Source organism: Brassica napus, chromosome A8 (assembly GCF_020379485.1).
Source record: "Brassica napus cultivar Da-Ae chromosome A8, Da-Ae, whole genome shotgun sequence".
NCBI classification, from domain to species: domain Eukaryota; kingdom Viridiplantae; phylum Streptophyta; class Magnoliopsida; order Brassicales; family Brassicaceae; genus Brassica; species Brassica napus.
In genome coordinates this window covers 21,733,894-21,746,811 of record NC_063441.1, presented here as the reverse complement: position 1 = coordinate 21,746,811, position 12,918 = coordinate 21,733,894, and the positions used below count along the sequence as shown (strand labels likewise).

The window sequence follows — 12,918 nt, the reverse complement described above, 5'->3', positions numbered from 1 at the left end:
CTTTTTATGATCTAAAATTGACTTAAGTGAAAACGTTACAAGAAAATACAGCTTAGTTGAACTTAACGTAGTGACTATGCTAAAATTTCTGGTTACAGAAATGAATTAAAGCCTCAAATCAAAGGACTCTGCTGAAGAAGCTCCTTGTCCATATTACTGAAGTCAAAAAAGCAAAGTGTAGTTAGTTGTTAGACCGTAAGAGATCCGCCATTATCACCCGCTGTAAGGTTCAGAATCATCGTTGCAGCCTTCACAGCCCTGTAACATTTCCATCCCACATCAAAGTTTTAGGGTTCCAGGCAATCAATCCATTAAAAATAAACACATGAGAGACCATACATCGCATGTTATGAGAAACTAATTTCAAGCGAATACATTTGTTTAAAAAAATATGTCAATGTTCTGAGGAGGTTTGGGGTTGCTTACCAAGCATCAGGAGCTTGATACAAGGAAGCTGTGTTGCCAAAGCAGGAAGTGAGCATTTCTGTGTTGATCACTCCTGGATTTAATGCAACCACTGCCATTCCTTCAGCTACCTCCTTTGCCACTGATCGGCTTAAACCCTCAATCGCCCATTTCGATGCACAGTAAGGTGCAACCTGCAGATTCAGTTATGTTTTCAAAAGTTAACCTCATTAGGATCAGGTTTGATGATACGCCCAAAATCATATAGGTGCAGAAATGCAGAGTACAGAAGGAGACTATCAGAACAAAGTTATCTACAATGATCTTGTAATAGATTATGACAAAGGGGACCAACCAAGTAATTTTATCTATGTTATCAATTCACCGTGTTTCCTCATTTCCATGTATGATAACTAAGGACTGTTTACTCCAACATCAGTGACAAGGTTCCGGGTTCACTTAAGCTTATTAGAGAGGTATTCAACATCATTTCTACATCCGAACAAAGTCTAGCTCGAAATTATTTTAGATAATTCAAAAAACAATCTTACTATGTTTTACTGTCTTTGTTACTACGTTTCTGTAACTATACGAACAAACATACTATGGTGATTCAATTAAGTGAAGACTGAAACTCACCAGGGCAGCACCAGATCTTCCCCATCCAGAAGACATGTTAACAATAATCCCTTGCTTCCGTGGGAGCATCAAAGGGATGAAATGTCGCAGTACATTTACTACTCCTTTAACGTTTGTATCCATGACACTGTCAAAATCTTCTGCAGAGACTTCCCAAATCTTGTTGTTCTTATTGATAGTACCGGCATTGTTAACTGAAACGTGCAATTTACTAACATCAAAAACTACACAGTGAAAAATGATGCCAAACAATATACCCAATAATTATAGAACGTGCAGGAGAAGACGATCATGTAACCATAAAAACTAATTTTTTTCACAGACATCCCCCTTGAGAAAAAAAAAATAACTTCTTGAATGTCAAGAAAGGAGTACGATGGCAGATAGGTTAAAGCACTGCTTTAGAATACTCAGGAACTCAGACCATGAGGGTTATATCCACAGGAAAGTAAGAAAGAAGTATTATATGAACTCAAGAGCAGACGTCATCTGACAATAGTTTTCAAGATAGGATGACCATAAGGCAAACTGATTAACTTACCTAACAAAAAAAGCCTAAGGATTAGTATCAAACACATTAGGAACAATCTAATGATCTCTCTAAAACAAATGATAGGCACCATTAAAAAACACCATGACATCAACTTTGAAACTGTTGCCACAAAGAGTAAAAAAAAGTTCAAAAGATAGATATACCTATGATGTCTGGGACACCTTTCTTCTCCATAATTGTGTGTGCCATCTCTTTGACGCTGCTATCTGATTTCTGCAAACGTACATATAGACCACAAATCATACTAAAAGGTTAAATCTCAGTAGATCACATGAGTTCATCAAAATCAAACCGTATCATCACGAAAACAATCGATTTTCACTTAATTAATCCCAAGTGTTTACCGTATGAACACATCTTTGTAGATATACACACTCACATATATCAGCAATCATGAACAAATCTCAATCATTATCCAGAAAATGTATGCGTTTCCGTTAATTATTCAAGCGCGAGAGTGTACGAAGAAGAGCGGCGATTACCACATCGGCGGTGAGGAGGAGATGATTTTCCGGGGAGGAGAGCTCCGATTGAAGAGCGGTGAGCTTCTCCTGAGTGCGGGCGCATCCAATCACAGTGTGGCCTCTCTTCGCCATCTCGAGAGATAAGGCTCTTCCCAGACCTTTGCTCACTCCCGTTATCAGCACGACTTTCGCCGACGTAACCGAGTTCGCAGCCCCGCTGAAAGGCGTCGCTATCGTCATCGTCCCGCTCGATTATACCGATCAACCTTCTTCTCCTCCTTCCGGGAGAAATGTATAGTAGATATTTTCCGAGGTTTATTTATTTTTTATTTTTTATTTTCTCTTTTTTGTGACGTCACTCAAAACCATTTGTTTCTCTTTAAAATTAATTTAATTTTCGCCAAAGTAAAAAAAATCAGGTGATGAAACTAAAGTTTTACAAAGGAGATAAATGATGAAGGATGATCACATTGGTCTCCAACGCTCAATCTCCTCTGGTTCCTTTGGAGTCTGCTCGTGTGATGAGTGTTGTGATGACCTTCTTCGTTTCCTATGGCTACTACTATGAGATCTCTCTTTGTGTCTTTCTTCTCTCTCTTCATCACTTGATGAACCACTTGCATTCCGCTTGACTTCTTGCGATTCTCGGCCTTGTTTACCTTTCCTGCCTCGATTAGAAGAATCAGGATCACCGGTCTTGTTGTAACTATGTCTCTGCTTGCTCTTGTCCCTATCTTTATCTCTGGGACTAGTCTCCACACTTCTTCTCCTGTCATTTTCTCCATCGTATGATCCTCTATGCCGGCGATGTCTACTTTCACTCGAGTCTCTCTCGTGTGAATATCTTGAGCTGCTTCTTTGCCTCTGCGACTTATCACCAACTGCATGAACCCTATCGTGTGCACGACTCTCCTCCTGACTAGCTGATGATCCTTCCCTATCATCTTCTTTTCTTGATCTCCTCTCAGAACTAGACCAGTGAGTTCTCGACTCCTCTTGATCGTCCAGCTGTTCTTGAACTTCTGAATCTGAGCCTCTTCTGGGATAACGCCTTGAGCTTTTCCGTTTGTGAGACGTCTCTCCCCTGCCGTCGTCATCTCCTGAATCATCATCGGAATACCTCTCGTGGATTCTTTTCCTCGGCACTCGATGTGTAGGAGAGTGTTCGGACCATTTGCTTTCGTGACGCGATGTCTCTTTACCATGCCGTGGCTCTTTATAAATCTCCCTCTCTAAACTACCGTCTCTAGTACTGTTAGGACTTCCATCTCCACCATGATGGTTCTCTTCATGCCTACTATGTCTGTGCCCGCGAGAACTGTCTCGACTCCTATAAGAAGGTTTAGACCCCACGTTCACATGATCATGGTCCCTCGATCTAGATCTTCTTGAAGGTTGCCTGACATGGAAACAAAACACATGAGCATGACGCTGCAAATACACTGAGAAAGTTATTCAAAGATCAGGATACTTAGAAGCCAGATCTCCAATATAGATTAAGCTACCTCTGTGAATCTGTTAGTTGATCTGATCTACAATCCCTTAATGACCCTGAATATTCACGCTCCATGTGCCTCAAGTATTCATCTGAATAACCAAATAAAGCGGTCATTTTGCGAATCCAGAATCTTGGAGGTGGTTTGTCAAAGTCAGCCCATTCATAGTCTCCACCAGGGTTTCGGAAACAATGGATAAAGTTGCAAGCAGATCCACGAGAGCAAGTCTGTACAAATAGATAGAAATCAAGACTAGTGACAAAAAGCCAGAAAATGGAATATCAGTGCATGGACCATATGAAGAGTCATACTTTAAGCCTCGACTTCATGTACTCCCCACATATGGCGACTTTCCATCTTGAGATGTTGACAAATTCGCAGTTCACCTAAATGAGAAATATGCAATTATCATGGACAAGAATGTCAGCAAGCTTATTTATAATACTTCATTTGTTTCAGGACAGAGTGAACAAAACGTTATGATGATATGAACAAATGAGCCTGTGACAAAACGCCATGCAATAGGGTTACAGTTTTCAAGGAATATAGTTTACCTGTTTACCAGCGAAATATCGACCATTAATGGACTGGTAGGCAAGAACAGCTGATTCCAGTGATCTGTAGTGTACATATACATTGCCCTTCAAGTGGAATGAGCCATTTCTACATACCTGAAGTGGACATATAAAATTTCCTCTTGAGAAAAGAAAGGCTAGGAGAAAAGGTCAAAAGACAGTACACTATGTTCTAGTTGCTCATGTAATGAATGATATGGGATGCAGGGAACCGCTAGTCACAACGGCTAGCCAAATGTGGTTTGCAGGTTCAGAAACGACAGACCTTGAAATTAATAAGTTCTCCATACTTCAGGAACTCCGTATGAACATCTTCATAAAATTCTTCGTAACAGTGTTCAGCTTCCTCATCTGTGTACTGCAAGGAAGACGGGAGAAAAGAAGGAGAGAGTAAACTACAAAAAGTGACTAAGAGCAACAAAGCCATGCGAGATAATATGCATGTCAGGTCCAATAGCTTTGATGTCAAGCAAAAAAAAGGATAGCTAAAACCAAGCATTTATGAGGCTTTGAACATTAGATGAATCATTTATCACATATTGCTCACTCCCACGAGGAAACCAGAGGACACTCAAAGCACGAGAAATGAAACACTGACGAACAATTGGGAGATTGCATAACATTTTAGAAATCAGTAACTATAAATATACAAGAAATCAAGCTAAAGTAAGGTTTTCTAGAGTATTGCTATGAAGGCAAGAAAGAGGCACTAACACAAGACACAAATTTGCGTGCAAAATCTATCAGTCAAGTAGGATACAAAGTGAACTGCAACTCCAACCCGGCCCAGGTTATAATCAGGCACCTCCACTGAAGGGAATCCATCAATGTCTGATGGAAGTTAAGAAGATAGTAACAATAATAAAGAAACAAACAGCAGAGTTCCGCAAATCAAGAGCACACAGCAAAAAAAAACGAGAAGCAGAGAGACTTTGGTAATTTTGATTCAGAAAACGAAAAGCCAAGAGTAGTAGAGAAGAACTAATTATTATCAGGATACAAGCATCAGGAGATGACAGCGGTTACAGACCTCAAGCCCCTCATCATGTTCCCAAGCAATGCCAGGACCATTATACATGTTCTTCATAAGTATAGTGCACGATTTATCCGGGTAGAAATGAACCCTGCTACAACGCGGGCCAAACCGACAAGCTCCAGTCTTTAAATGGAAAGGACAATGAGCTTTATCCTGAACATTTCGAAATAAAAAAAGAACTAAGCGTATTTACTAGAAGGGGCATAAGAACGATACATAAAGAGGGATACAACAATCACCTGCTCAGTTCCAAAGTTGGGTACTTCCTGTGCAACACTATCCAGAATCTGTTGAGCAGAACTAACATTCTGATACTTTGGCAAAGCTTCTGTTCCCGGAGGTAGAGGATTTGATGTAGGCCTGTCAGCAATCTTCAAAACAAAAACTCTACATTAGAGCAAAATACTTAAGATCGTATGTTCATCAGGATAATAATCAAATACCTCATTTCCTTCCACCTGAGGTACTGATTTTTTTGGAACTCTCACTTTGTTCTTTCTGAGAATAATCTCATTACCCTTGAATATAATCTCTGGAGGCCCTTCTTCTATATACTCATACTCACCATCCTCACCACATTCACCATCCCTACTAGCCTACAAATGTCACAGATTCAAATCCAATTCAACAGCTATCAAAGGGAGCTAGACATTGACAACAAACAAAGTTCTACTACCTCAAGCTTTCTCAACTCCTCTAACTCCTTCCAACGCCTCTCTTCCTCTTCCTCTTTCTTCCTCTTAATCTCCATAGCCTCTCTCCAAGCTCTCTCACTCTCCTCGAACTCTCTCAGCTCCTTCTCTCTCTTCCGCGCCTCCTCTTCCTCGATCGCCTTCAGCTTCTCCTGCTCCGCCGGATCGTTTAACTTGGCTTCCGCATCTTCTCTCTCTTTGGACGCTATCTCCTTCCTCACCTGCTTCCTCTTCAATTTCTTCATCGCTTTTCGCTTCTCCTTACGGCTCATCTCCGCCGCTTTCTCTTTACTCTCTTCCACAAACTCCTTCTCTCCCGTCGCTTCTTCGAGTCGATCTCCTTCTTCCGCCTTTTCGTTCTGCGGCTCCATTATTCCGATCGCGTTAACCTCTCGCTCGGAGGTTGAAGAAGAAGAAGGAACCCTCTTGAGTCGGTTAGCTTTAACCGAAATCGAATAATGTAACCGAGAAGCGAGTAAAAGAATACCAAACAAACCGAACTCGATATACGATTGGATTAAACCATTTCAAACCGGAAAACCTTAGTTGGTTTCTTTCTTGTTTTAAATAGATTTATACATTTTGACCCAAAAAAATAGATTTATAAATTTACAGCTTATAATTTTAAAAGAAACGTTAGATATATATAATAAAAATATTAAATTTATTTAAAATTTTACCCAAAAAAATTATTAACTTTAAAGCTACAATTAAATATATCATTAATATTTTTAATATAATTTATAAATAATTTAAAACAGCACTGGTTACATGTTACTTTGAATCTCATGCACTGACCTCATCAGCTGAACAATAGGAGAATATTTAAACGAGAAAGTTAGTCACTGATCTTAAGAACAAAACATGAATCACAAATGTCTGAAATAAAGAAAGAATTAACCCAAAATTCTCAAAAAGCAAAATAACCAGATTTTCCAGATATGGCCAAATCTGAATTATTCCTTGCAAAGGAAGGTATAACTCCTACACGAGCCTTCTTCTTAAACCAATGACCAATGGCCTCAACACCAAGATATGAAAACAGCACAGCCAACGCTCCACCAGCAACGGCTACAATAGCTGGAAACAACCATCGTGTTCCATGGTAATGCGGTATAGTCACCCAGGACGCTGCAACATAAGCAGTGGCCATGAACCCAATAGAAACCCACATCATTCTATGTGTGGCCACCAGTAACTTCTTCAAGGGTTTCCTTTTGTAAGGTATGATGCTAACGAGAAGAATAACAATGGCCAAGGACGTGAACAGTGCTATGTTGTTGCATATCGCAAAGACTTTAAACGCTGTCGTTTTGCCCACAATGGATTTGCCTCTCCATGGCCCGTCTTGATAGACGCCGCCTGGAGGGTTTATCCCACCGGCATAAGCAACTGAAGCGATCAATACTGCTACTATAGTAATCGTGTTTCTTGCGTTTTGTAACGCTTCTATGTACATGTCATATTCCAAGTTTTCACTACCTTTAACTCCATGTGCCTTGCGTGTCTTTCTCTCTACCATCTCTGATGTGTTTAGTCCGATTAGATTCAGCAACTTTATTACCTCGTCCTCATGAGAGTTTTTGCGGGCATCTGAAGATTCAAAGCGTGACCGTAATGGTTTCACTGGACTAGAGGCGTCTAAGTATACTTCAACTACATCAGGATCCAGCTCGTCTGAAGTCTCGGTGTCAAACCTCAGCCAACTTGATAACAACTCAAAGTCTTGAGCATCATGGGGGAGAAGGTGATAAGCTGCAAAACCCATCTTGTTTTTGTTGCTGATATCTACTATCTTCATACCAATGATGTAACGAATAAGCTGCAATGTATTTAGTAAGAATATCTGAGAAGACAGAGAGCAAACAAAGAAATAGAAACAAGAATCATCTAAGCAAAACTGAACCATATATTCATTTTCTCTAAGTGTGCTATTATGTTAATGCTTAAAGTTAATGTGGGATGATTCCTAACCTAGAAGTGCTTTGGGTCTATTTAAAGGATAGGGACAAAGAAAACTACTCACCGGAGCACCACAAGCAACGGAGGCAGCAGTATGTAAGACAGTGTTGCCATTTTCATCTGTTTGCTGTAAAAGAAACTGGCCGTTACTGCCCAAACGCTCTGCCATGTAAACAAAGGCATCCATGTTTTTGCTTCGTGCAGCCAGATGAAAGACTGTCTCTTTTGACGGCGTGTGAGACAAGAAAGATAATGGAGCCTTGTTTATGAACTCCTCCAGGATTACAACTGAGCCTCTAAGAACCGCCAGATGCAGAGGTAACAAACCCTTGGTATTAAGAGCTGTTTCTAGACTTTGATCGAGCCCTAACAATATTCTTGTCAACTCAAGATCTCCTCTGTCACACGCATGATGCAATAGCGTTGATAGCGAGCCGCCTTCGACAGACCAAGCCTCCTCCCTAGCTAGGTCTGGGAATCTCTCAAGTATAATCTTTGCAACACCTGACAATGATCCCAATACAGAAGTGAGCTAACGACAATGACTTCTGTACAAGTTACATGCAGTATACTTTTTAACCTTTTTTTAAAAAAAATATTAACCATATGTTTAAAAAATAACACTAAATTTTTTATTAATATCTCAACCTATATATGATTAACTTTTCTTTTGAAACTATAGACATTTAAATTAAAAAATATATATAATTAAAATTTTAAAACGTTTAGACTCTAGTTTATACATCAATTTTTATAAATTCAAGTATTTTTGTTTTATATAATCGAACCTATTCAACCGTTCTTTTATACTAAAAACGCTTCCTGATTACATGAGTGTACACTAGAAATTTACCAGTGGATCCACTTGATATGGCGAAATTGAGTTCACCGAGATCAACTGAGTTTGTCTTTTCCGCAACGAGTTTGGCAGCCTCCATTGAAATGCTGCGGCAAGCTAAGTGGAGAGGTGTGTCATTGTTGTTGTTTCGTGCGGTACAAGCTTCTAATCCAGTCTCTAACATCTGCATTACCATGTCTACGTCTCCAAGGAGAGCAGCAAGATGCAACGGTGTGTTTCCTTCTGCGTTGACGGAGCAGACTAGGGAAGGTCGACGATCAATAATCTTGGAGACGAGTTCTCCGTGACCAAGCTTCGCAGCCATGTGCAAAACCGTGTCGTTCAAGTGTTCTTTATCGGTTCTCTCCTCCAGAGACGAGTTTCTCTCTTCTACCAAACTCAGAAAAGTTGGAAGGTCATTTTGAAGGATTGCATGGAAGATCGGCTGCATTTTTTTCTCAAGAAAGCTAGACCAAGAAAACTCTTACACTGAGAGGGGAGATCCAAGTGGTTTACTACAACATCTTTGTTTATATTGCACTTAGCGTAGACCATGAGAGTTGACATTTAATATGGCTTCCGAGTCTTTCTTTTTCAGTATTCATATATGCATCATTTATGACTTAATAGTGGTTACGTAGTTGTGAGTATTTAGTGCATGTTAAATTTTCATTTTTCTTGACTTTGTCTCCCCAACACTTTGACAATAAGCCATGTGCTTACAAAGCGTTTTACATTTTGAAAACAAAAGGGCAGAGGACTCGAGGCTAGTGATCACATGCCGATAGATCCTCTTGTCTCTTTCTCATTCATCCACGCAAATCACTAAATCATGCGAAATCTTCTTTAACGTATAGAATAATAGAAGTGCAAATTACTAGATACAGGGGAAGGAGTATCTAGTAAATGGAGTAGTCGACCATCTATCCCAGCTAATCTTTTTCCGCCTTTTGTATGATTATCTTAAGATGTCTAGCATAGCTCATATTTCTAAGTCGTAATGTTTGTGCGGACCCTTTAGCTAAGCTAGGGAAACTAGAACGAGTGTATTACTTTTCATTGTGCATGGTTATATTTCAAAACAATTTTGCTATTGACCAAATTTTATTCAATAAGATGGATAGTTTGACAAAAAGAAAAAACCGAGAGAACTAAAGGTCTTCTATGTTGGTAAATTTGAACTGGTGAAAAATAAGCAACTTCTCCAAAATATTTCAATAGGTGAAATAGCCAGAAACTCCTGAGACGGCCAAATCTGAACAGGTACTTGCAAAGGACGGTATATCTCCCACACGATTCAGCTTTCTAAACCAATGACCAATGGTCTCAACTACGAGGTAAGAAAAGAGTACCACTAAAGCTCCACCACCAATGGCAATAATGGCTGGAAACAACCATCGTGTTCCGTGGTAATGTGGTATGGTCACCCAAGACGCCGCAACATAAGCTGTAGCCATGAACCCTACAGAAACCCACATCATCTTGTGTGTGACCACCAGTAATCTCTTCAAGGGTTTCCTCTTGAAAGGTATAATGCTAACTAAGAGAATAACGATGCACAAGGACGTGAAGAGTGCAATGTTGTTGCATATCGCAAAGACCTTAAATGCTGTTGTTTTGCCCACAATGGATTTGCCTCTCCATGGCCCGTCTTGGTAGACGCCGCCTGGAGGGTTTATCCCACCGGCATAAGCAACTGAAGCAATCAGAACTGCGACTATGGCAATAGTATTTCTTGCATTTTGTAATGCTTCTATATGCATTTTATATTCCAAGCCCTCATGACCTCTTTTCACTTTCTCTTCTTTACTTCTTCTCTTTCTCTCTGCGATCTCAGATGTGTTTATTTCGATTAGCGTAAGCATCCGTATTACCTGGTCCTCATCAGATCTTCCGCGGATACCTAAAGATTTAACTCGTCCTAGAGATTGTTGTTGGATTGGTCTAGAGTGACCATCGTACTCTTCACTATTCAGTTCTTCTGGAGTCTCGGTATCAAACCTCAGCCAGCGTGATAACAACTCAAAGTTTACGGCTTCTTGAGGAATCAGTTGATAAGCTGCAAACCCGAAGTTGTTCTTGCAGCGTTTATCAGAACGCTTACGAATGTAATGCACAAACTGCAATTGTTCAGTTTGAATATGTGAGAAGAACGCCACAAAAATTAATAAACCCTATATATGGAGTGCAATTACTCTAATAATAAACCCCAAAGCAAAACTTTATCATATATTTCTTTTGTTTTTTTCGTTTTCTGGAAGCCAAGAATCCCACATATAATTTAATAATCTTGTTGGATTGCATATCATATATAGTAAGATTAAAGGATTAAATTAGATTAAATATCTCCCTATAGTCCAAACTCCATTTGATTTTGAAGGATGAAATTTTCAGATGTCAATGAACTTCTAATTCAAAATCAATAAATCCATACATATTTTTTATGTACCATTTTGTAGTCAATGTTGTGGGATACCTACTGTACAACTAAGACAAATTTTGTTAAATAAAAAACAGACAAAAAGCAAACTGCTCACCGGAGCACCACAAGCCACGGAGGCAGCAACATGTAAGACAGTGTTGCCATCTTCATCTGTTTGCTGCAAAAGAATCTGGCTGTCAATGCCCACACTCTCCGCCATGAAAACGAAGGCATCCATGTTATTGTTTCTTGCAGCCAGATGAAAGACTGACTCTTTTGATGGCGTGAGAGAGTAGAAAGAAAACGGAGCCTTGTTCAAGAACTCCTCCAGGATTACAACCGAGCCTCGGAGGACCGCCAGGTGCAGAGGTGATAAACCGTTGGTGTCAAGAGCTTCATCTAGTCTTTCATCGAGCCCTAACAATATTCTTGTCAGTTCAAGGTCTCCTCTGTCACACGCATGGTGCAGCAGGGATGATAGCGAGCCGCCTTGGACAGGCCAAGCTTCCTCCCTAGCTAGGTCTGGGAATCTCTCCAGTATAGTCCCTGCAATACCTGATCATCATTGATCCAACACAATAGTAAGTCGGGTGAGTTTATACAATTGATTACGCAAGCTAGTACAGTAGAGACACTTACCAGCCATTCCACTTAATATGGCGAAATTGAGTTCGTGGAGGCCGACTGATTGTATCTTTTCCGCAAAAAGTGTGGCAGACTCCACAGAAATGCTGCGGCAAGCTAAGTGGAGGGGTGTTTGGTTGTTGTTGTTGCGGGCCGAACAGGCTTCCGGTCCAAACTCTAACATCGTCATAATTATGTTTACGTCTCCAAAGAGAGCAGCGAGATGCAAAGGTGTGTTCCCGTATGCGTTACGGGAACATATGAGGGAAGGTCGGAGCTCGATGATCTTTGATACGAATTCTCCACGTCCATGCTTCGCAGCCATGTGCAACACCGTGTTGCTGTGTTGCTCATCGTTTCTCTCCTCTAGCCACGAGTCTCTCTCCCTCACCAAACTCAGAAAAGCTGGAAGTTCGTTTTGAAGGATCGCATGGAAGATAGGCTGCATCTTTCCTCAAGAAAACTAGCTAGAGCAAAAGTTAGAATGTAATAAAATGATTACCCTGCGAGGGTTAGTATATATATTGTTATTTAGCGCGTAGATATTTAATATTTTACCCCAAGAAAATAAATGTAGCGCGTAGATCATATAAGAGAGAACATTTAAAGGAAAAAAAAAAAAAAGAGAGAACATTTTTACAAGAGAGAAAAAAAAAAGTGAAGCGAGTTGACATTTAACTGTGATGTAGATGTCGAAGACTTTGGCAACAGCGACAAAATTACAAACAAAACCGCGTTTATAGGCGCCAAGGACTGGCTCTTTTTTTTTTTGGTTGAGCAACTAAGCGTCAAGGCGCCATGGACTGGTTCATCTTTATTTCCTTGGCTTTTCCACAAGAAAATATATTTATTCTGTTAGCAACATTTTTTATGAACTCATCTTCGTAAATTTTAAATTAACACGTAACGTACTACTTACTGGGACGTGGTAGGACTAAATCTTAAGACTAGTGGATAAAACCACTGATATTTATATGGGAACAAAGGTTGAACAAAAACATACACCATATACCTTTAGTTTTGTAAATTATGAAATCGATTCTCCGTATATGTAAACTTATTAGTCTTAACACTTTTGATTCTGGTAACATTTCCACGGCAGTGATAAGCCAGATGATCAGGTTGAGATGCTACACACTTGGAACTTGTACATAATTAGTCAAAAGTTATCTAACGCACATTCTTTGGCCTCAACATACAAGTACTATGTGT

At 39.9% G+C, this 12,918-nt stretch overlaps 4 protein-coding genes across 4 annotated transcripts; all 4 read right to left on the bottom strand.

Moving 5' to 3' along the window:
- On the bottom strand, positions 1-2,362 carry LOC106362413 (NADPH-dependent pterin aldehyde reductase-like). Its single transcript, XM_048738271.1, has 5 exons — positions 2,080-2,362; positions 1,741-1,810; positions 1,045-1,238; positions 427-599; positions 1-258 (listed from the first exon to the last, which is right to left on the bottom strand). The coding sequence occupies exons 1-5, from the start codon at positions 2,299-2,301 to the stop codon at positions 189-191; spliced, it is 729 nt and encodes a 242-aa protein (XP_048594228.1). The 5' UTR covers positions 2,302-2,362; the 3' UTR covers positions 1-188.
- Positions 2,363-2,433: 71 nt separating this feature from the next.
- LOC106362412 (zinc finger CCCH domain-containing protein 5) lies at positions 2,434-6,302 on the bottom strand. Its single transcript, XM_013802303.3, has 9 exons — positions 5,845-6,302; positions 5,612-5,764; positions 5,408-5,539; positions 5,163-5,321; positions 4,398-4,490; positions 4,112-4,228; positions 3,869-3,943; positions 3,567-3,784; positions 2,434-3,460 (listed from the first exon to the last, which is right to left on the bottom strand). Exons 1-9 carry the CDS (start codon positions 6,229-6,231, stop codon positions 2,527-2,529), a joined length of 2,268 nt encoding a protein of 755 aa, XP_013657757.1. The 5' UTR covers positions 6,232-6,302; the 3' UTR covers positions 2,434-2,526.
- A 125-nt stretch (positions 6,303-6,427) lies between these two features.
- On the bottom strand, positions 6,428-9,137 carry LOC106360301 (ankyrin repeat-containing protein At5g02620-like). The gene is made up of 3 exons (XM_013799893.3): positions 8,676-9,137; positions 7,887-8,326; positions 6,428-7,682 (listed from the first exon to the last, which is right to left on the bottom strand). Exons 1-3 carry the CDS (start codon positions 9,109-9,111, stop codon positions 6,771-6,773), a joined length of 1,788 nt encoding a protein of 595 aa, XP_013655347.1. The 5' UTR covers positions 9,112-9,137; the 3' UTR covers positions 6,428-6,770.
- A 682-nt stretch (positions 9,138-9,819) lies between these two features.
- On the bottom strand, positions 9,820-12,541 carry LOC106360302 (ankyrin repeat-containing protein ITN1). Its single transcript, XM_048738272.1, has 3 exons — positions 11,722-12,541; positions 11,198-11,637; positions 9,820-10,780 (listed from the first exon to the last, which is right to left on the bottom strand). Exons 1-3 carry the CDS (start codon positions 12,152-12,154, stop codon positions 9,875-9,877), a joined length of 1,779 nt encoding a protein of 592 aa, XP_048594229.1. The 5' UTR covers positions 12,155-12,541; the 3' UTR covers positions 9,820-9,874.
- Between the last annotated feature and the right edge of the window lie 377 nt (positions 12,542-12,918).